The sequence below is a fragment of the Notothenia rossii genome (genome assembly GCF_949606895.1).
Source record: "Notothenia rossii genome assembly, chromosome: 4".
Classification (NCBI taxonomy): Eukaryota; Metazoa; Chordata; class Actinopteri; order Perciformes; family Nototheniidae; genus Notothenia; species Notothenia rossii.
In genome coordinates, this window is record NC_136902.1 from 21,772,199 (window position 1) to 21,796,312 (window position 24,114).

Sequence of the window (24,114 nt, forward strand, 5' to 3'; positions counted from 1 at the left end):
CCAGGAGGAAGCGCGCGGGATTGAATGCATGCATTTATAAGAACGAAATCACCCGTGTTGTGTTGTTCGCTTGGCAGTCTTCTCTTTTGACTCACCATGGCGGCGTCCAGCAAAAAACCGCGACGAAGACTTGGCTCTCAGACTGCCAACAGCATAGCGAACTTGTTAAACGACAGTCAGCCCGATGGGACCGGAGTGGAGGGTCGTTTTGTGGAGGGATCGATATTTCGCCTCACCATGAAAAACTTCCTGTAAGTTATCAACAACAGAGAACACCGTCTGTAGACTGAAACTCAACTGCCACTAGTCATAATATATCGTATACATATTATCTTGATGATAGCTGGATGGCCACATTAATAGCAAACATGCTAACATAGTTAACGCTTCCTGGTACTATGAGACCTGCATATGAACATCGTCAGTTGTGTGTTAAGCAGCAGGGAGTGACGAGTCTCCCCTCGCCATTAACCCGAGTCCTTTGAGTCCTACACCTGGTGACGTACAAATTCAAACTATAAATTGCGTCACTCGCTACTCTCCTAATAACATGTACAATCACATTACAACGTACCCCAGTCACTGCGGTCAAGCCAGCCGTCTTTCACTTTTGCGTGGTCAAACCAGCCGCCCCTGTATTTCGAGTGCGCGATTAGTTACAGGTTTACGGTAATGCAATAAAACAACCCTGGGAAGCTGGATGGCATGTGGTTCATTTCTATTATTTGCGATTGAGGAACGGGGTCATTTATGAGAATAATGTTAGGACTTATTGCTTCATAAACTTGTTGCACAAATACTATGAACTACTTTTACTGTGTACTTTTTGAGAATGGCAAAATTCCCTCCAGAGAACAAGAAGGAGCATTTTCGTATAACTTTGACGTGGGATAAAAAAACATTTCTTCCATAAGTAGTTTATGAAACTGCCATGTTTGTACTTAATACTTCTAGGACTACTTGCAAACATAATATGAACTACTTTTACTGTGTACTTTTTCAGTAATTTGAGTTTCAAAGTCCTCTCCAGAGAACAAAAATTAGCATTTTTGTCAAATTTAATGTGGTCTAAAAAACATTTCTTCCATAAGTAGTTTATGAAACTGCCATGTTTGTACTTAAACTTCTTGGACTACTTGCAAACATAATATGAACTACTTTTACTGTGTACTTTTTCAGTAATTTGAGTTTCAAAGTCCTCTCCAGAGAACAAGAATGAGCATTTTTGTCAACTTTGATGTGGGATAAAAAACATTTCTTCCATAAGTAGTTTATGAAACTGCCATGTTTGTACTTAAACTTCTTGGACTACTTGCAAACATAATATGAACTACTTTTACTGTTTACTTTTTCAGTAATTTGAGTTTCAAAGTCCTCTCCAGAGAACAAGAATGAGCATTTTTGTCAACTTTGATGTGGGATAAAAAACATTTCTTCCATAAGTAGTTTATGAAGAAGGGGGGGTGGGGGAAAGACACCTGGACGTGATTGTGTTACTTGTAGGGGTGTAACGGTTCACAAACATTTCGGTTCGGTACGTATCTCGGTTTTTTGGTCACGGTTCGGTTCGGTACGTTTTCGGTCCAGCGGAATTTTTTTCACAAAACATATATATATATTTTTGTTTTTAATTATTATTAAACTGTGAATAATGTATTCACTCAAATAAAATACAAAATATAATAAAATAAACATTAAGGTGCAGCATTTCGATGAACTGAAATAATCTGTATTTGAACTGTACTGTATTAGTACCTAAGCTGCCAGTTTGACATGACTTGCTTGTCATTGTATTTTCATGTTTTTTTTTTAAAGAAAAATTAACTTGTCCACATGGCTTGCCGAAAGGGCAGATTTGCTGGCACTAACAATGTCTCCTGCTGTGGAAAACACCCTCTCGCTAGGGACAGAGGTAGCAGATACAGCCAGGTAGCGCTTTGCTAACATGGCAACATAAGGATATTTGGCGTTTGTAATAGCTTTGGCTCGGTCTGAACCTTTTGCGAGTGGTGGAGGCTTAAATGCTAGTGGGAGTTGGGTTTGCACTTCAGTCTTTTTTCTTTTGGTACCGGTGATATTCACGTTCGGGTGATGCCTTTTCAAATGAGTGTGCACGTTGGATGCATTGCCAGCCGTGTAACCAATTTTAGTTGAACAATGCCGACAAACAGCTTTGGTTTGGTCCACCTTTCTTTGTCCGTCATCCTTGTACGTAACTGCGAAACCAAAATGTTCCCAAACCGGAGACTTCAATGATGTTGGAGGATTTTCGAGCTCAACTTTATCTGCGTTCGCCATTTCGACAGTTCCTCAAATTAGTGACTAAATTTGAACGCATCCCTCTGACCAGCTCTCATAGTATGCCTCTCGTCCAATGAAATGACTTGCTCGCTCTATGACGCGTTGAACCCAATGTGAGCAAATTACTCTGAATGCTGCGACGCAGCACCTGAGATTACTTCCAAAAAGTTGTTGACGTTCTCAATTTTTTACGTATGACGTTATATTCGTTCCGTACACACATGTACCGAACCGAAGGCCTATTCGGTACGTGTACCGTTACACCCCTAGTTACTTGCAATAAATGCAGGACGACAAAGACAGTATGAAGTGATTGCGCATAAGAAAACAATGCAATACAGTTATTGGTACACATCATAGGCGGCGCGTCAGGCTCAGGTTTGGGAAGGCTAAATAACTTTTTTTTACCTGATGCTGCCCGCCTCCGGCGTCTATAGAAAAGAGATCAACTCAGTGAAAGCACCGCCTGCTGACCAATCAGAGCTCAGTGTGCAGGGTTTAAATCTATCGAGCCATATTATTACAGGATAAAATAAATACAGTTTAAACTGCCGTATGCAGAGAAGACGCCAACGTGTCGCACTTATCATTCATATCACATCATCAATCAGATCATCGATCATATAATGTATCATATATTTCCTTATCTGCGTCAGCTTCTCGACGCGTATCTGGCCGTGCATCACCTACACAGTGTCACATACTGTATGCAGAAGTGTTATTTATTTTAAGCAACACATTAGGTTGACGAAACACTCAACTCAAATGTAATTTAAAGTCAGATCCACTCGTGTCTTAGATGGGGCAGTATTATCATAAAACTGTTGTACGCTTTCAAACACTCAGTAGTTTATTTATTTTTTAACCATTTGTTCTATATTCACCTTGCTGGTGCAACTATGTGGCTTATATCCTGGATTATATGTTTAAATCATGGATGTTTAAAGTTCATATTTGTCTAATATTAGTTTACTTTTCATTAATGAAGTATGATGCTGCGCTGTCAGTAGGCTACACTTGTCCCTGTTTGTGATTGGTCAAATGTAGCTAACCCCGCCCCTTTCACGTGAATGCGCTCTCAGCTTGAGAAAGAAACCCTGAGTTGATAACCAGCGTCGTAGGACCGCTTAGCGCGATCTCGTTTGTTAGGGCGTGGCTGCATAGCAGCGCTAATGTCAAAGACACAAACATTATAAATTATATTTTTATTTGACCAGGATGCGACAAAAATATTTTGGAAGGCTTAGCCTTCCCTGGCCTACAGTACCCGCCGCCCCTGGTACACATATTTATTTCAGATACTTATACTTACAGCTTTCCCGCTCTAATGGGTCCGACTAGAACAGAGGTGGCCAACCAGTCAGAGGTAACATACTATGCATGTTGCTTCTTTGAAACGTGAAGAGGATGTGGAAGGGGCTCAAATTCACGAAAGGGCACACACATTTTCGATTTTTGTTAATAATTTAATAAAAATATGCCTGGCCTTTATTCTGTCTGTATCCCTCACACACTTCATGACAGTTATTTAAAAATAAATGTAAATAAATGAAGTGTATTTTAGTTAATTATCCTAACATGACATCTCAACTTTTACCTAACCCTCTGACTGACAGAAGCTCTGCTGACAGAGATGCACTTTCTCTCTTTTATTTTTTTACCACGAATCACCATCCTTCTGTGTCAGTTGCCAGCTTTCTGGGGGCAGGCCTTCTCACATACACATATACCACTGCAAATTGTTACCATTTTGATTTGACAATATTATATTGAGTCCGTAAAATAATCTGGATTTGCCGTCTGGATCTCCTGTGTGTCATTAATGTCTTATGTATTAATGCACACACCTGATTCATACAATCAGGTCGCATTTGATCTATTTTGATTTCCAATAAAGATTTTAAAGGACCTTATTAAATTGTTCCTGAGTTGGAGCTGAAAGCATGACTGAAGATCTTGGTGGAGGAGTTCAAGTCAAGGTCACAAAACAGCTCTTTCTGTGACTTCAACTGCCAGTTTATTATGTACAATCATAGACTGTATTTATCAGGATTCACCTTGTTACAAAAAAAGTCAGATGCAACAGGAGAGCAACAATTCTCCCCTCAAGCTTTTGTTTAGATGTTTCTACCAAATGGGCATTTTGAAAGCTGCAGTTTGCCTGTTGTTGCCCTGCCTTGACATTTATGACACTGTTTATACTGTAACTAAAATATTTAGACTTTAGTGTAGAATTCCTAATGAAAACTCTCATTAAGATAGCAACACAAAAGCCATCAGGCTGCACAAAAATGGGTCAACAATGTGAGGCAATTACTGGACATAAAATACACACTGTTTTCAAACACACATGTAAATAATATGTAAACATGACCAAATATGTATATATGTTCATTTTAATTAATTTCTTAGTTTATAGTTATTTATAATTTTTATCTTTGATTTGATCCTTAATTTGTATTAATCTGTGTGAATCTGTGCTGTCCTGTTTTTCAATCTTACCCTGTTGCTGTTAAACTACTGAATTTCCCCACTGGATTAATATAGGTCCATCTTATCTTAAACAGTATATATCACATGCTAAACAACATATCTTAGTTTTGTTTTCTGATATATGCAATATTATTTCCCTCAAATATATATTTGACTTGTTTTATCCATATGGGCTGATACCTTAACAGGACATACGATTACTCGGTGGTGCACCCTGGAGCTAATCTGAACATGATCGTTGGAGCCAACGGAACTGGCAAGTCCAGCATCGTGTGTGCCATCTGTCTGGGTCTGGCCGGCAAGGCCGCCATCCTGGGCCGAGGCGACAAGGTAAACGGCAGAGAAACACAAGCACTGGTAGATGTTCTCTGGACTTGATCAGTTCTTGCTTTCTTTACAAATGACCTGTGAGTGACTCAAATGCATGACTTGATGGATAGATAGGCATTAGGCACTGTTATTTGAAGGTCTTTCATTGTCCTCCTAAGCTTTATTTATGAGTTTGTTGTTATTGGTAAGATCCCCAAACCAGTCTTAATCAGTCCATCCATCATTCAATTGTTTTAGCTCACAAATAAGTTACAATTCTTATGATTTGTATGTTACTATTTGTATTTTACTATTCGTTTTGTTTTTTTCCCCTATAGGTTGGGCTCTATGTCAAACGCGGCTGCAATAAAGGATTCGTTGAGATCGAACTGTAAGTTGTGTGAAAGAGTTTGCAAACACACACTGTAATTCTTTTTTAAATAAATACATTACTCATTTTGAAAACACAATTCAGTATTTGAGAAATTACGAGTCAAAACTTAAATTATACCCCTATTTTGAGTGTTTCAGCTATTTAATGATTGAAAGATTGTTGCAATATATATCCAAGTCAAAGTCAACTTTAATGTCAATCTTACTTAGTTTGTGTTTACAGACAATCCCGAATGTAAAATTATACAGTAATAAAGATATGTATACAAATACGTATAAAATATGTATATCTTATATACACAATCAAGAGACACATTTACACATATGCACACATTAAGATACAAAAAAAACAATAATCAATATATACAAAATAACAGTCACTTCAATATCAATAACTTTGATGCAAGATTGTCCATAAAATGTGCATTTATTGCAGATTGTTCATAGCAAATATATATATACTTTTATTGTGAATGTATCTGATTAAAGAATCAAAATGTTGTTGTTGTTCCAGGTACAAGACTGAGGGTAATGTAGTGATACACAGAGAGATCCATGTGGAGAACAACCAGTCACTGTGGATGCTCGATGGAAAGATCTGCAGCCAGAAAGCAGTGGAAGAAGTTGTCAAGGCTCTGCAAATCCAAGTCAGCAACCTCTGCCAGTTTCTACCTCAGGTATGTTTGTGTCAACAGAGTTCGACATTAAGGACTGCCCGATGGCCCTGGGCCATCTAGTATTTAGCTCGGGCAATGAAGCCTCACCTGCTGGTTGCCCGATCGGGCAATCTATTATGCCAGTATCATGCAGCTCGCGGATCCAGTAATGAGTGACCCGACAGTAAAACTAAACATCTATAACTAGTTTAGGTAGTTTGAGAGTTAATTTAAAATTACCTCTCAATAACAGAGTAATTTGCTCACATTGGCTTCAACGCGTCATAGAGCGAGCAAGTCATTTCATTGGAAGAGAGGCATACTATGAGCGCTGGTCAGAGGGATGCGTTCAAATTTAGTCAGTAATTTGAGCAAATGGCGAACGCAGATAAAGTTGAGCTCGAAAATCCTCCCGCATCATTGAAGTATCGGGTTTGGGAACATTTTGGTTTCGCAGTTACGTACAAGGATGACGGACAAACACAGGTGGACCAAACCAAAGCTGTTTGTCGGCATTGTTTAACTAAACTCAATTACCGTTACGTGTGATATTCTAACCTGGTGTGTGTTTCGTTCCGCTCACCGCTGCATGTGATCATGCAGAGCTGCGTGTCGACTCGTCAGCAGCAGCTGATCTCTCTCCCATCAGATTAGACTTCACTTGCGTTTATGTCCATATTGATCAGATCTAGCTAGTTCTAGCTAATGATAGGACTACCTGCTTATTAAAAGACACCTAAACAATAAGTGTCGCTATGCAACTGGGTGAGGCCACAAAGTATAGCGCAGCATTATGCATTTGTTTACATGCCCACCGGAACCCCAAGGCATTACCAACAGATCAACGCACAATCAACCCATACAGGACATCTCTTTCTCCACATTAAGTGTTAGACATTAGAATTGAGTACTCTTGTCTGTCACATACTCTTCTTGTCTGTCACATAAGTGGCGCAACTGAAGCGGTATTGCGCTAAAGGGAAATTATTTTGACCGGACATTTTGACCGAAGAGATTTAGATTTGCTTGCTAACGGGAACTCTGACGTCGCCATTGTGTGTGCTTCGCGGATGCGCATGGCTGCTTGGGTCTGCTCGGTCAGCTTCCGGATGAGGAGGCATTCGTTCGACCAGGGCCCTTTCTCATTTCTCTAACTCCCCTCCTCGACTCCTATCCTCGATACTTAGTCCCGTCCACAGGAGATGCGAGCGGAGGAGCCGAGGAGGGGAACCGAGGAGAGAGGAGGGGAAGCAGCAGACGGTTAGAGAAATGAGAACTCCTCTCCTCTGAGCGGTCATTTTAAAGAGAAATATATATATATATAATGTACAATTTCAGAATCAAACAGAGCACTCTCATAATAACGTAACACTATCAGAGACTGGATATATCCCCCCCCTCTCGCTACAATAAGGAAAATAAATTACGGGCCAAAAGTTTTATTTACAAGTATTAAAAGTAAGCAGAGGACACCAAACCAACTGAGACATTTCTGTCCGCTGCATCTACGCACACACTGTACCACACACACCTACACCACAGACACGCACCTACAGCTCCTAAAACAGGCTACAGCCGTTGTGTATTTTATTATGTGAAGCACTAAATGTTTTTAGAAAAATATTGACTCTTTGTTTGTAGATATCTACTAAAGCAAATACAGAGAGTAATGTAGGCCTGTTATACTGAGTGATATATATGATACACACTGCTCTGCTTTCTGCACGGACCTCACAGCTGTTCTCACTGTAAACATCGCGTCGCGATGAAAGCAGTTAATAAAATAATATCCAGGGGATGCATGCAGAGCTGTCATTGGCTGAGATAAGTCCGGCCGTGCGTCACGACTCTTTGAAACATCTCTGTTCCCGGAAATGCATCCACAAAGGAGCCGTGGAGGACCCATCAGTGTATCCTCGATTATAGCTCCTCCAAAGAGCCTTCTCGACGCTTGATCCTCGGTCCTCGAAGTGCATTTAGAGAAATGAGATGTCCTTCAACATGGCGCGCTGAAATTCATTTCCGGGTCACTACCGGAGGACCAAGGAGTCGAGGAGGGGGATTTGATGACATGAGAGAGGGCCCAACTTACAGCAGATACCATTACAAACATTTTTAACAGGGGCCATAATAGTGTAAATAATGTTTGTTTTGGCAGTTACAACTGAATGTAATTTTTTCTACTTTTTTACATCTGGAAAGGCATTTGCCTTCATCAGATGGAAGCGAGCAAACACAAACAAGAACAAACAAACAAGTGAAATTAAGGATAAAATTGAAATCGTATAATATTGTGGTGGTTCATCTTATAATTCAGTCTATAGAATGCACCAGACAGCATCTACAGTAAGACCTGCAAAAATCTAAATGTTCTAGGGGGAGGCCCCCCAAACCCTTTGTGCGTCATTTCGTCCACGCGCATTTTTAAGGGCAATCTCTATTGGGCCATCTGTAAATTAGCTTAGATGGCCCACAGGGCCATCTCCCAAAATCCTTAATGTCATGCACTGGTCAATTAAAGTAGTTGTTGCTGCTCAACATTTATGTGAAAAGTATTTCTTTAGGGTGGCTGGTGTTCTCTTTTCTAAAAATAGCTTTCAATATTTCATCAATGTGTCAGTTTGCAGACGTGGTCCACATATGGAAGCCTCAAAAGTTCTATCAAGACTAAAGTGTGACTTCCATAACACTTTGTTCACTGCAGGGCTCGAGCTTAAGGACGTCCCGTCGACCCGGGGCCGGAAAAAATAGTGTCGGGGAGGATAAAAAATAATTTGGGGACGAGAGTTCAAATAAAAATACCCTGCTAACTCTACTACAAACGGCGATGAAAATGAAACCGACTGCACGTTTTGTGTAGCACACAGTTATTAACCCTCCTTGTCAACATAAACACACGCACAAAACATTTAGCAACCCGCGAAATACACACACACACACACACAGTACGTAGCTGGCTGTGCCCGCGAAATCCTGTCCAGCAAATTCGCGGGTCTAGCTATGTACTGAGTGTGTGTATTTCGCGGTTTGAGTGATGTAAAATGACAATGGTATCCCGTGGAGGAATTCTGAAATGTTTTACCGTTACATCACAAAAACGCACAGCAGAACCAGACCCTGGAGCGCCGGCCTCTTTATTTACTTACTCCTCTTCATCCCCTATGGGTAATAAGGCTGAGATGAGAACCCTCCATCGTATTTAGTCCTTAGCAATATGCTGCGTCTCTCCCTATGTATGGATGGGTACCGAGCCCCGGTATTAAACGGGCTCCGCCCGGGCCGGAATTATTAAAGACAGTGGTAACGTTAAGCTCCGACGTTATCTGACTTTTTATCGGTACTGGAGACATTTAAAAAATATGTCATATGTAGTATTGCTACATAAACATTATATCGCAGTTTTAGTTTATCCAACTCCGTTTCTAATATGCAATAAGACTACAACATGCGTCTATGATGTATTTTCGAGCTTTCCAATCCAGACGAGATCTCTCTCTCCCGTCTGTGTGCGAGGGGGCGGGGCAGTTTGGAAAGGTCTCCTGACTGTGTTACAGACTGTCCTCCTGGTTAGTGGTTACTCTGGGTTCTGTCTTCAGGACAGAGTGTTGGATTGTTTTTGTTGGATGGGATGGGATTTGATTCAATATTAGAGTAATTTTCTCGTTTGTGTGTTTGTTTAAATATATTTGGCCTTTGTTCATGTGATTGACTGATTTACTCAAATAAAAAGGTTGATGAATTATCATCTAATGATTTGTATGATGTTTTATTTATGTTAAAGGTCACTTTGAATGATTTTAACTAATGATAATGTATAAAAACTAATATTTTAAATTCGGGACGGTCCACATTAATTTCGGGACGGCTTAGATTGTATTTCGGGACGGTTCCGGGAGGATGATGAGAAAACTTAGTCGAGAGCCCTGGTTCACTGTTTTCATCTTTCCGTTGATGAGGTTGGTTTCTTCCCTACAGGAAAAAGTTGGAGAGTTTGCAAAGATGTCCAAGATTGAGTTGCTGGAGGCAACAGAGAAGTCAGTGGGACCACCCGAGATGTTCGCATACCACTGTGAGCTCAAAAACTTCCGCACCAAAGAAAGGGAACTGGAGGTACACATTATTGTTGAATAATTTATTTATTTCAGAGAGCTGTCAAATTTAGTTTGAAAGTCTCTTCCTATCAACATCTAGGAAGACTTCCAACTTCTTTCAACAACGTTTGTCTGACATTATGCAGACGCCATTGTTTTTACAAAACATAACTCACTTTACCCATCCATTATTTAACTTCATATAAAAGTTCTGATTTGATTCCTGTTAGAACATTGTGAAGGAGAAGGCCAGTTTCCTGGAGAAGGCCAAGCAGAGGAATGAGAGGAACAAACATGATGTGAAGCGTTACTACGAAAAGAAGAGACACCTGGACGTGATTGTGTTACTTGACAAGAAAAAACCATGGGTGGTGAGTGGTGGGAATTAAACTCTGACTGCAAACTTGATTTAATTGTTTGTCCCTTTTCGTACAGAGTCCAACTGAATGATTTGGACTGTCAGCTCTGATTCTTCCCATTTTGAATACTAGGAGTATGAGACAACCCGTAAGGAGCTTGAGGGAGTGAAGAAAGAGCGAGACGAAGCCAAAAAGCAGCTCTCTGCCCTGAAGCAAGCGCACGCGCCCATGCTGAAGAAGATTCAGCTGATTGAAAACCAGCTGAAGCCCTCTGAGGCCCAAATAAAGGCTAAGGTGAATATGCAAATGTTTTTACTTTCTGATAGGGGCTGTAGCACGATACTAAAAGAAGAAATATTGTTTGTAATTTTCTGTAGATATCATTCAGCCTGCATTATACATATGATCTGTCCGTATCTGAGAGGGGTTACAGGGTGTCCGCGGGGTCTTAAAAAGTATTAAAAGTTGATAAATCAATTTAGCGAAAGTTAAGGCTATTAAAAAGTATTAAACGGCATTTTCCAAGGTATTAAGAAGGTCCACAGCAACGACAACATGAAACACCCTTTAATTTACTGAAACGACATGTCGGGAAACCCCCTCAAGGCGGCCCCATGCATAGCGCGCCTTAAAATGCTGCTTCTTATTTTAAGTTTCGTTGCCTTGCTCCGCTCTGTCCCTTGGGAGAGGCGGAGAGGTGGGTGTTTTTCATCTGCTGGTGGACTACCTGAGAGATATACAGCAGGAGAACACGCCGTCCACCGCGGAGAATAAACAGAAGGGCAACCATGGCAACCATGCTCCGGGGTCTTCTTCGCTGCTTTTGGTGTATTTTGTGGCGGCAGCAGCGCCACTTACAGGCCTGGCATATGTACTACAGCGTTTCCAGCATTTCCAGCGGTCTAGTGTGAACGGACACGTTAATGAATCGTGTGTGAACGGAAGACTTTTTTGCATTTGCGTATGCGTTTTACCGTATGCGTCCTCGTGGGGCCGGGGTCTAAGCCAAACTATATCCGGTCACAGAGATCTGCTATTTTAAAGTAAAGTCAACACATATGACCCTAATATAGTCTATATTAAGAACGAGAAAAGTCTTAACATATATATCGTTTTTTGTAAACATATGACAAATGTGTGAGGGTGATGACGTCAGAGCATCGTCCTATGTGCCAGGGCTTAGCCCCGGACAGCCCCAGCCCAATTTAACCCCTTTATTTGTGAGGGAGCTCCTATATGGCATTACCCCGCTGAAGCTCACCAAAGTTTAATATATTTCATAGTTCAAAGTTTTGTCAATTCTTTTGTTTATTGGTCAAATACTGGTTTCTAATGGTTTCTGAGGAGTTTTACTGGAATGAAAGAGCACAGAGTACAGAAGCAACAAAGCAGCATACTGCATTAAACCTGACCTTCCCAGAGAGGTTGAAGTTCATGTGGAGAGGAGGCTTCAGTAGTCTGTCTGCACTCTGTTTAGTTGTGCTATCTTACAATCAATATAGTAAATGTGAGGTAAAGTGTGTCGCCAATGTAACCGGTTAGAACTCAAAGTTGCGATGAGGTCTTAAAATGTATGGAAAGGGTCTTAAAAAAGGTCTTAAAAGGTATTAAATTTGACTTCAGGATTCCTGCATATACCCTGGGTTAGCTCTCTGACTCTAAGGTGCTGTTTACACGGGAACGAAACGGGTTGTTCCGCTACTTTTCTCTTTCGTATAGCCCGTTCGTTCACACGAGGCCGTAACGGAACCGCGGAAACGGACCCCTAAAACGATAACGGGTCCCAAGGTGGATAGATCTGCGGACGGAACGCTCTGGGGGGGGCAAACGGCTCTGTGTGTACGCCCTATACGATAATTTCCTTATAACGATGAAGCCGTAGCCCCACCTCTGCTGCTCACTGCTGTAGCATGGTCAGTAGCTACTGACCATGCTACAGATGTTAGTGCAAAATCTACAGCTCCTCTACCACAACCATCAGCAACAAGTGGACGTGGAGAACTACATAACTACATGTTGCTAAATCCACCACGGAGAATATCAACCAGGCAATCATGGCAACCATGGCAACCATGCTTGTGGGTCTTCTTCGCGGTTTTTGATATATTTTGTGGCGGAAGTACAGCGCCACTTACAGGCCCGGCATATGTATTGCAGCGAGTCGAGCAGTCTCGTGTGAAGGGACACGTTTATTGAGCCGTATCCGTGTGAACGGAATCCCTTTTTTGGTATTGAATTCGGTTAGCTTGCCTTTCGTTTACGTTCCCGTGTAAATGGGGCCTAAATCCAGAGACCATAGAACAACCATGAGAATTTCACATGAATTGAGTGCATTATAAATGAATCCGAGCATTATATTGCCCTAGGAAATGCAAATTGAAAATGCTCAGACATTTTAGAGTGGCACACTTGGGAATCCCACCTGCTACTTTACATTAAACATGGATTTAATTTTCAAATCTTTACCAAGGTTACAATAAAATATATTCTTAGTATGTTTAACATCATTAAAGCTAGAGGCTTTAGCATTCTTTCTACAGCACAATTTTTACCTGCATTTAATGATTGATATTATGAATGATGATAACTGTGAGCATCTTATTTTTCAGACTGATGCCATCAAAGAAGCCTCTTTGAAGTGCAAGCAGAAAAAGGATCAGTTGGATCGAAAAAACAAAGAGGTGGGAATTAGAAAGAGAAAGATTTGAGGGGCTGAACGTTTCCTGATAGTAAAAATATCTATTTTATGTCTTATTGCAACCCCACATTCATTCTATAAATAAGAAGAGATAATACAAAGAGTTACCATTTGCATTATATACAAATGATTTCTCATCTTTATGATGCAGTACTTCATGAAGTCTGTAGTCCATTTTGTTGACTTTTCCTGTTCCGTGTGTGTTTCTCACAGAATAAAGTAGACTTAAGCTGCAGATGTGGTGTTCATAATTAATGATAGTTCTCCCCGTTCTTCCCTACAGATTGAAAATATTAAACAAACACAAAAGATTAAGCAGTTTGAAGCGGCAGACCACCAGAAGGGAATCAGCAACACCAGGAGGACCATTGACGCCTTTAAGGCAGAGCTCGCCAAAGTTACAGACCAACCCGACGTGATGCCGCAGATCAACGCCGTCAATATTGAGCTGAGGCAAATCCGAGAACAGAGAGCCCAGATCGAAGGGGAGAAGTCCGACCTTCGCAGGGACAAGGACAACCTCCATGCTGAAACAAAAAGTGAGTTTCCCACCAGCAGTGTCATCTGAACCCGTAAACAAATATCTAGTTATTTACATAAGATGCTGCTAGCACACATACATCACCATGTGGTTCGTTTACATGGTGGTTTATTTATTCAAATTGCTAGTGTTGGAAAGAAAGCTCAGGGACATGAACAACATGATGAATGTCAAAGAGGAGAAGCTGAGAGGACGCCACAGGGACTCACACGCTGCCCTCCAGTGGCTCAGACGGAACATACTACTCTTTGAAGGGAATGTCCATGAGCCAATGATGCTGGTCGTAAGTACATTTTATAGTAAAAAGGAGTTGGAATAAGATAATTGTTCAAAATCCTTGTAAATATATAACAACTGTACAAAGTGTTGGATCTGTGTCCAACTATAATACAGCATATTATAAATCATGTATTAAATTAATATAGCTTTTGAAATCTAAATGGGGCAATAAACTTTGTCGTAATAAAACCCTTATGATTAATGCTAACGGTCCGGATAAAAAAATCATTTTTTCAGTGCTTTAGAATTGGGGATCTTGTCTCGGCTTTGGCTAACATTTGTGATCTGATGAGGTTGTGATGCTTTTTGTATCATTTGCAAAGCCCACATGCTAACCCTTTCTTTATCTTTCAGATCAATGTGAAAGATCCTCGCTTTGCCAAGTATGTGGAGAACCACATCTCCTTCGCGGACCTGCGGGCTTTTGTCTTCCAGAGAAAGGGCGACATGGAGAAGTTCATGAAAGAGGTCAGAGTCGTAAAAAAAAAAAAAGTCCTTCCGTGTTTAAATTATCCGACAAATCCCATGTTTTCTGTTACCCTTTCAAAAGGTCCGTGACAAGATGAACCTGAGGGTGAACGCCATTTGTGCTCCAGAAGTGTCGTGTTCTAATAAACAGTCGTCAAGAAATATTGAGTCCCTAAAGTGAGAAAATATGAATTTTATCCGAGGCGTAATGACCTTTAAGATCAACATGCATATTTGTCTTTAATTTAGTAATGCAACACTTCCATAAATTCTTGTAGGCATTTTGGGTTCTTCGCCTACCTTCGGGAGATGTTTGACGCGCCTGATGAGGTGATGAGTTACCTCTGCCAACAGTACAAGGTGCACGACGTCCCGGTGGGCAATGAACAAACTAAAGCCATGATCAAAAGGGTACGTTCCTTTTCCCACATTTTTCAAGTTTTCAAACAACCACAGCAGAATATTAGGGACGTGAATGTGATTTAAAATCCATCCTCTTTGGTGAAACAAAAGGTCGGATATCAAGATAAACGGTGGATTGAGGTTAAATGTGTCAGTGAAGTCTATAAAAAGGCACCACCCATAAAAATCATACTGAATTAAAATATACATTTTGCTCCTGTGCCTTTCAGAGATGTCAAAAAGTTGAATTATTGAATTAGATGTCAAAGAAATGTTGTTAAAGTTTCATTTACTTGTGTCAATGTGTGACGCATTTTATTACCCTTTTTGAGTTTACTGTATTTTGCACTGGTAAACTTAAATCTGACAGTTGTATATTTGTCTCCTGATATTTCCATTGAAGTCCAGATTTTGTTTAATACTCTTGAATTAAAAAGGAGTTGTTCTTTGTCACTATTTGTCTTTCTGACAGGTGATTGAGGAGCCCTACCTCAAGGTGTTGTACACAACAGAGGAGAGGTACACATTGAAGAGGTCCCATTACTCAAACTCGATCAGCACCAGTAACTCTGCAGTGTACCCCTCTCAGTACCTCTCCATCACTGTGGACGCTAAAGAGAAGCTGCAGCTGGAGCAGCAGATGAAGGTAAGTGAGAGACATAGGAACACACGGGGAAGCATAGCCCTGATCCTTTTTAAATCCACTATTCCCTACATCTGTTTTTTCTATATGTGAGAGTTTAGCTGTTTACCCCCACTGTGACTAGGAATGTGAGTCCAAGTTACGGGACATTGATGAGCGGCTGAAGGCCCTGCAGGCAGAAGCCGTCACACTGGATCGGCGTGACAACGAGCTATTGGCCGAGAAGAAGCGCCTCTCTGAAGTGAAAGGCAAAAGGAGACAACTGGAGCAGAAAATCAGTTCCAAACAGGACAGGCAAGTCTGTCTAAAAAAATCTACAAAAGGCCCTCCTTGGAAATGTGACTTGATTGGAATATTTTCTTTGTAGTGATTTGTCTGTTTGGTCAATGCAAATACTTTTTGAATTGGTTTAACTCCAACCTTTCATGCGATTAGTCTGAGGCAGATGGAGCAGAACGTCATTGACCTGCAGACGATTGAAGTTAAGACAAAAGAGAAAGTTGCAGCTGTCAATCAGCAGAAAGTTTCCCTAGTCGCAGGGATTATGGAGCAAATGAAGGTATGTATACCATGAACTGATAGCTAAGCTGATTTCCATAGCTTTAGGTTGACATTTAGATTTGTTTATGTTATGTTGTGAAAGACTTCAACAATGTTACATCCTGTCTCTGAATGTACCTCCTTTCTGTTTTTCCAAGCTCTATTGCCACTGAACTCTACCTCGTATCAGACTAAAAAAAGTCTACCATTTTATATTGTGATTGATTTTTATAGATATAACTTTTGATGTTTTGCTTTATAAGTGCAAACCCTTTTGTCTGCCTAAATGTTGTCTTTTTAAATGTCTGGCTCTCTTTCTCCTCTCTCTGTCTCTCCATGGTCTGTAGCTGAAGGTGAAGCTGACCATGGAGAAGGTGTACCTGACTCTGGAGACGGTGGGGCTGATGGCGCAGAAGAGCAAGTTGGAGAATGATTGTAGAGAAAGCGCCTCTGAACTCCAGACCACTGATGTAAGCGGTTCACTTAGACCAGGGGTGTCCAAACTTTTTTCACCGAGGGCCACATACAGAAACATATTTGAAGGGCTGGGCCGCTCACTAGAGGTGAGGTTTATTGCCTCAAAATCAATCAAATGTAGTTAAATGATGCTTGATACTTGAATCTGCTTTAAGAAAAAGAAAAAGCCTACATCCCAGCTCTCCAGAGAGTTTCATTTAATTTGTTAGCAGCTCATATCTTACAACAGGATTCCCAGATTGATTATCATAAGAGGAAATAGGAAGGGTCTATTTCAAATTTGTTATGTATATAAGTTATTGGGCTTTTTTCTTATCGACTTAGATTTGTTAGAACATATTTTCAAATGTAATTGACTGAATTTATTGTAAATTGGGCTTATTAACACGTGAACACGACTGTGTAATATATGTTTGCAGATATATGTAATAAGTAAAATACAAGAAAAGCTCCAGTTTCATTGGTGGGCCGTATTCCATTATACTTTTTGAATTTGTTGAGGGCCGATTCAAAAGTCCCGCGGGCCGCATTTGGCCCCCGGGCCGTAGTTTAGACACCCCTGGCCCTGACTTAGACCTTTTTGTATATAGAGTTTGGAAAAAGGCTTAATTTTGTGAGTTTCGTCTACAAAGTCACTAATTTAGTCTGTTTGTCAATCTCCTCCCTGTTCTGTATATCTGATGTCTGCTAACTGAGATTGTTCTTGCAGCAAACATGCATCCGTCTGGAGCAAAGGAAGGTTCAGCTGACAGAACTGTGCAAAGGCCTGATGAAGAAAGCCAAGTCAATCTGCAGGATGCAGCATGACGAGTCCTTACCAGAAGAGCTGCATAAGGTTAGTGTGGATTACAGTCTTTATTATACTATTATAATGGGGGGGTTGTGGCTCAGTGGGTAGTGCGCTGATCTTCAAATCACGGGGGCACTGGTTTGAATCCCACTGCAGTCAACATTCCGCTGTGTCCTTGGACGAGACACTTCACCCCAAATTGCTCCTGTGGGGATTGCCCACAGTATTGAATGTATGTAAGTCGCTTTGGATAAAAGCGTCCAACAAGTGACATTTAATGTAAAAAAACTGTGAATGAAACTAGACATTTCCTTCTATATATTATCCTTTTTCATATTATAAATATAAGTTGGTAAAATATTCATGGCTCTTTTTTGTTTTTGTTAATGCAGGCTTTCAGTACACTGCCTGACACGCTGGACGATATCGACACCATGCTGAACGAGGAGCGGTCCAGAGCGGAGTGCTTCACTGGCCTCAGTGAAAATGTAAGAGCACAGAAAACTTGAGTCTGCCTGTGCAATGCTGTTAATATTTATTTATCCCTTATGTAGGCAAGATGAGGACAATAGCCACGTTCACACCGCAGTACTTTTCCCACTTTAGTTCCGATATAGTTCCGAAATGTCGCGTTCACACCAAAGAAATCCGGAACTAAAATTAGTTCATGAGAACCTTTTTACCCCCTTTTCCGTCCCTGCTAGAGAGCAGGGACTTTCGTGAGAGAAAAAGGTTCCTATTTCTGATTGGCTGGGCGGAATGCAAACCACGCCCCGTAAAACTCCCAAAAAGTTTTGTGAAGCCGCCATTTTATTATCCTCGCATTAGCATTATTAGCATTAGCCCAGCGCATGAATGCAGAGAGACTAACTTATGGCAACACAAAAGAAAACATGGGAGCGGTGGAGATGAGGAGGTGTCGGCTTCTCCGGGGTCTTCCGGCCGGGGACTTTGGATGGCAGTATACGGCGTGAAGTTGTTTGCGGCCTGCCAGTAAACCCAAAGCAGCAGCAGCAGCAGCAGCAGCAGAAGAAGAAGAAGAAGAAGAAGAAGAAGAAGTGACGTCAGCGGCTTCATTTGCCTAATCCACCCCCAGGAACTTATTCCGGTGTGAACGCGATCTGTACTAAGTTCTCATGAACCTTTGTGGGAAAAGTACTGCGGTGTGAAAGCGCCTAATATAGAATACTGCTCTGTTTTAATGATTTCTTCTTATTCTTAGTATTTATCTAATTCTTCGCAATTTTTCTGCTTTCATACTTTTTCGGCCACATTGTTGTGTGTGTCTGATTTATATATACACAGTCTGTTCTGAATATGTTGTGGCGTTTACCCTAAGAGGGTGCATGTTTCTCCTGCATGATGATTTGCTTCTTCTCTTTGGAGATTGTGGATGAGTACAAAAAGAGAGAGCAGGAGAACAAAGATCTGGAGAAAGAGCTGGAAGATAAGAGCGATGCCCTGACCTCATACCGACAGAACATATCAGAGGTACGTGACATGTCAATGCAATGTCTTCTCTCGGATGATTTGTTAAAGAAATATAGTTCAGCATCTGATTTGTTGCAGGACAGAATGACCATCCTGTGAATAAATGTGTGTGTGTGTAAGGATTTCTGCTGGTGTCTCACAGGCTAAGGAGCGCTGGCTGAACCCTCTGAAGCAGCTGGTGGAGCAGATTAATGTGAAGTTTAGTGATTTCTTTCGCTCCATGCAATGTGCAGGAGAGGTTGATCTGCACTCAGAGAACGAGGTACATGATGACACAAAAGGAACAACACATACTGATATTAAGGGTTGAAAAACAATTTAAAGAGCATCTTGCAGGTTTTAATTTTTTCTACATGTATGCTTAAACTTGCTTGAAAATTACAATTAAAAAAAGTGAATGCAGGATTTGATATGTTTTACGAGACATAAGGGCAGGAATTCAGAGGGAAAGGAGCAATTTTGAGCTCTGCTCTTAAAAACGGCTTTTTTTTAAGGTCATACGTCAAACGCGTCATATTACATCACACAGGGGACACATCTCCGCTCTCTGACCGCGGGTAGAGTAGAGTTGCGTTGAGTAGAGCGGTTGTGTTTTAAGGAGCTGGTATTTTCCGGTAGTTTTACATTGTATTTCACCATTTGTAATCATGGTGCAGTATTGTGTTCGTGCAGGTTGCACAAATACCAGCCTGTCAGGACATCGAGTCCACAGTAAAAAGGACCGGAGCTAGCGTTCGTTCCTGGGTGCGTTGTGCATCCACCTCCCTGCAGCACATACTCTCCACAGCTTTATCAGGAAAACGTATTACTTCCCCCCCAATACAAAAACGACGCCAGATGTCACTGTAGTGTATATTTCTGTATATTTCTTTGAAAATCTAGTGTATTCATCATTTTCCTACACATTTATTCACAGGTGTCTTTAACCTGGAAGTTGCTCTTTAAGTGATTGTTTCCTTTCATTCAAGGAGGCTTATATAGATTGCTCAATTTGTTAATTTACACAAGATGGTGTCAGGGTTCTTACGGTCATTAAAAACCTGGAAAAGTCATGGAAATTCTAAATGCTAATTCCAGGCCCTGGAAAAGTTATGGAAAACAATATTTTTCCAAAAAGTTTGGGAAAAGTCATGGAAATGTAACTAAAGTTGCATCAAAATATAATTTATATTTTATCTAATCGCCGAAATAGTAATACTATAATGATAATACATACGGTATAGTAATGAAACGTAAAATGGCGAGGTATTTTGCTGGTGAGAGATTTGAGTTGCTTTAGCGTGTAGAAGTTAGTAAGCCTATTTGATTTGTTTTAGATAGGCACAACCTGTTTCATATGCAGACCTTATTTTCCTGTTCCATGTTAAAATAAACAATTTTCAGTGGTACCGCTGAGAAAGAGTAATGTTTTTGGTCATGGGAAATTAGGTAAAAGTCATGGAGAAGTCATTGGTGAAAAAGTGTATGAACCCTGTGGTGTTCATATCTTAACAAATGTTATGGTATTTTATTTTTGGTTGTGATTGGGCCATAAGAATTGTAATTGTCACCCCATTAAAAGCTGTCTTTCCTATCAGGAGGAGTACGACAAGTATGGGATCAGAATCCGTGTGAAGTTCCACAGCAGCACTCAGCTCCACGAGCTGACGGCGTACCATCAGAGCGGAGGAGAGCGCAGCGTCTCCACCATGCTGTACCTCATGGCCCTGCAGGAGCTCAACCGCTGCCCCTTCAGGGTGGTGGACGAGATCAACCAGGTAGCGCTCTCACACACACACACACACACACACACACACACACACACACACACACACACACACACACACACACACACACACACACACACACACACACACACACACAGTCAGCTTTTATTTTTAGGAATATCAAAATATAAATATCCTACTTAATGTAACTTCTTTGTGAGCCTTATTCTCACAATATAGGATGGACACTTCATATTTTGGCTGAAAAAACTGCAAATTTTTGCCTGATATATTGACAACCCAATAAAGGATAAGACAGTACTTTATTGATGCAATTCTTGTGTTGCAGCAGCATAAAAACACATGGCAGGGTACAAATTCAAAGACTAGAAATAAACAAGAAAGTAGAAAATATACATGTTGAATTTAACAAGGTATTATAGATATATAATATATATAATATGACAGATATAGAATAGTTTTCAGGGACCTGTAGTTTTATACTGCACTTCCTGTTATAACAAGTACAACATATTTTGGCCAAATCAACCCAAACTAAAACCTTAAGGATTTAACCCTTAATTAGGTAATACAGTTGGACATTTTCAGATGATAAAACATCCATTATATGCAGACGCAATCATGTATATTATGCTCTTTACTTTTTCTACATAAACACAGACATGGAGTTGTATGTAATGTATTACTTTAAAAAATAGTTTGCAAGCCTACAAACATTTAAAGCCATGATTATTTGCCACCTGCTTGAGTATTTGGATGTGATTGAGACTATTTATCTTTGTTGTCTAGGGAATGGATCCTGTAAATGAGAGAAGAGTCTTTGACATTGTGGTCCGCACGGCCTGCAAAGAGACGACATCGCAGTACTTTTTCATTACACCCAAAGTGAGTATTTGTACCTTCTAAACAAAGGCATGTGTCCAAGTAGTCTTTTCCTGGCAGAAAAGCCCCCCCCCCCCACCACCCTTCATCCCAGCACTTTAATATGACTGTTTGTATGCTTGTGGAATTATGATGATAGAGACAAGCTAGAGTTCCCCCCAACTCTACATAACCGTCTACTCTCTTTCAGCACATGGAGTGATTTGGTTGACTGTCACTGTTATTATCATTGTCACCTTCAGCTGTTTTCAGCCCTTGTAAACTACTTGCACAGCACGAAACATTAAACAAAAATCTTTTGTAACTAGATGGCAGCTTGGAGCCAGATATTTCCTTCAGTAGTTGGGGACACAAATCCTTGGGTCTTTAAGTTTTAAGACAGTAATTATTGGACTTACACTCTTCAAAATGCCCTAAATCAGGGGTCTCCAACCTTTCTTCATCTGAGTGGCCAAGAGCTACATCACATCGCTTACATTAAATTCACATAGCACTCATCAGTTGAATCAAGCTACTTTTGTTACCGTGTGAAATTGCAATACCCAAAGCTTATCAATTTCTTTACTTCACATCAAGGTCCAAGAAAACGACAATTTCTCACATATTATTATGGCCCACACAGTAAGTACATCACTGAAAATTCACATAAATGTCCAAGAACAAAAGACCATTTTTTCACTTCTTAGTATGGCCCACATAGTAAATACATCACCTTAATCACCACCTTACAAGCATCTTATGGCACATGTGTAAAATAAGTGGCATTCACTCTTTTTCACAGTTAGTGAGATGACTGGCACCGCATGGAGTCCACCAGAGGTGTATGCTGGAGTGTCCACTTAGGTTCACTCTAAGAGTCATTTAAATGTCCATCAGTCAGTCTTGTTCTGCATTTAGATTTCATGACATTCATGTCAGAAAAAGCTGCTTCACAAAGGTATGTAGAGCCAAATAAAGCAGACATGTTCAGTGCTGCTTGGTGAATGTTCTTATAGTTTTCTGGGTCTACAAGGTTCTGGAAATGTTGTGAGTTTTGCTGAGACTTAAGCTGAGCATGATTTTGGAGATTTATAATCTCCATCTCCACAGGATTGACACTGAACAGTTCAGCCATCTTCTTCTTGTTCCTCATCTTGACATGAAATGATAAACCATAATAAATCAGTTGCATAGGTCTAACCTCCCTATATCTGTGTGAAATTGTTCCATCCTCAAAAACAAAAAACGAATGCTTCTGCAGTCTAACTGCAGCTTCTAGCAACAGTCTTCTGTTAAAAAAAGGACACTGAAGGTCCTGAATGTGGCATCACACACAAGACTTGAGTCTGAACACAGCAGACAACAGGAGCATTTACAACAGCATATCAAAACCTAAATAGTGCATGTGGGTGCACATTTACATTCTGTCTTACTGTTACATAAATCCCATGAATGTATGAGATTAAGTTAGCTTTATCATCTCAATCAGTGATTAAGTGAATAATAAAGTTTCTATCGGGTTACTATCAGCCTATCACTCATTATTTTCAGGGTGGGGTGGGGTTTGGAGGAACAGAGGAGACGGTGATCGCGGAAGCTTTTTTCCTCCTGCCTTCACAAACTTTACACAAGTATTTATCAACTGAAAATAGCAAGAGGACATTCATACTCTGCAATCCAAGACTAGATTAAATCCTCCAAAAACCTGACATGGTGCTAACGCGAGCATTTTTTAAAACATAAATGTGTGTCTGAGCGAAACTGAGTGATTCAGGTCCATTTATTGTAGTCTGATTTTTTCTACACAGTCTGTGAACGACGAGCGGCAAGCTACTGAAAAGCTGCCCGCGAGCTACCGATCGAGGTGTTGGAGACTCCTGCCCTAAGCACTTCTCAAAATAAATGCTCACATTGTTCTGTATCTACTTCATGTGTCAATAGGCAGCTGTTTACTGCCTCCAAGTGGTAGACTAGGCGATTGCAATTTGAATATGATTTGTGTGAATCTCTGGCTGTATTGTAATTGGCTGTATTGTATGACCGACGTGGGCTGTGCTTTTCCTTTTTCCTGAACGTTTGCTTTGCTGTTTTTTTCCCAGCTGTTGCCGAATCTTCAGTACGCTGATGAGATGACCGTCCTTTGTGTCCATAACGGCAGCCAAATGCTTCCTCCCAACCTATGGGATGAGAAGGCCTTCATCAGGCGCGCTCTCAGACGACAAGCTAAGCCATGAATCCATCACCGGACGTGACCTACATGATTACAACTGTTTTCTGTTCAATGAGTTCCAAATATACAGCTGAAAAAATAAATAGGTTAATCATTTATTGAAGTATATTAAGGTTTAATTGTTTTGTGGAATGTTAGATATTGTTGTCAAGGAGTCAATTGCACATTTTCTTTTCTCAATATACCTCCGTTTAATCCATTCCTCAAGAGTTGACATGGGAGTTTTGTATATTTGTATAAAATATTCAGCTGTTTCAGGCTTTTTGTTTATGTTTGAATAAATTAAGAATGTTCTTTAAATGTTGAAGGTAAAATAAAAGATGCACGTTTTTGCCACATTATCAGTGTGAAGGCTTATATTTGTT

At 40.5% G+C, this 24,114-nt stretch overlaps 1 protein-coding gene across 1 annotated transcript; it reads left to right on the top strand.

The window, feature by feature from the left end:
• The first annotated feature begins 12 nt into the window (after window positions 1–12).
• On the top strand, window positions 13–24,090 carry smc5 (structural maintenance of chromosomes 5). Its single transcript, XM_079678180.1, has 24 exons — window positions 13–251; window positions 4,983–5,124; window positions 5,442–5,494; window positions 6,011–6,173; window positions 10,128–10,262; window positions 10,474–10,614; window positions 10,735–10,896; window positions 13,212–13,283; window positions 13,584–13,839; window positions 13,970–14,124; window positions 14,475–14,588; window positions 14,671–14,765; window positions 14,867–14,999; window positions 15,463–15,636; window positions 15,758–15,927; window positions 16,069–16,192; window positions 16,521–16,643; window positions 17,360–17,485; window positions 17,833–17,928; window positions 18,827–18,931; window positions 19,074–19,193; window positions 20,509–20,688; window positions 21,448–21,543; window positions 23,619–24,090. The coding sequence occupies exons 1-24, from the start codon at window positions 97–99 to the stop codon at window positions 23,751–23,753; spliced, it is 3,225 nt and encodes a 1,074-aa protein (XP_079534306.1). The 5' UTR covers window positions 13–96; the 3' UTR covers window positions 23,754–24,090.
• The last annotated feature ends 24 nt before the right edge of the window (window positions 24,091–24,114 follow it).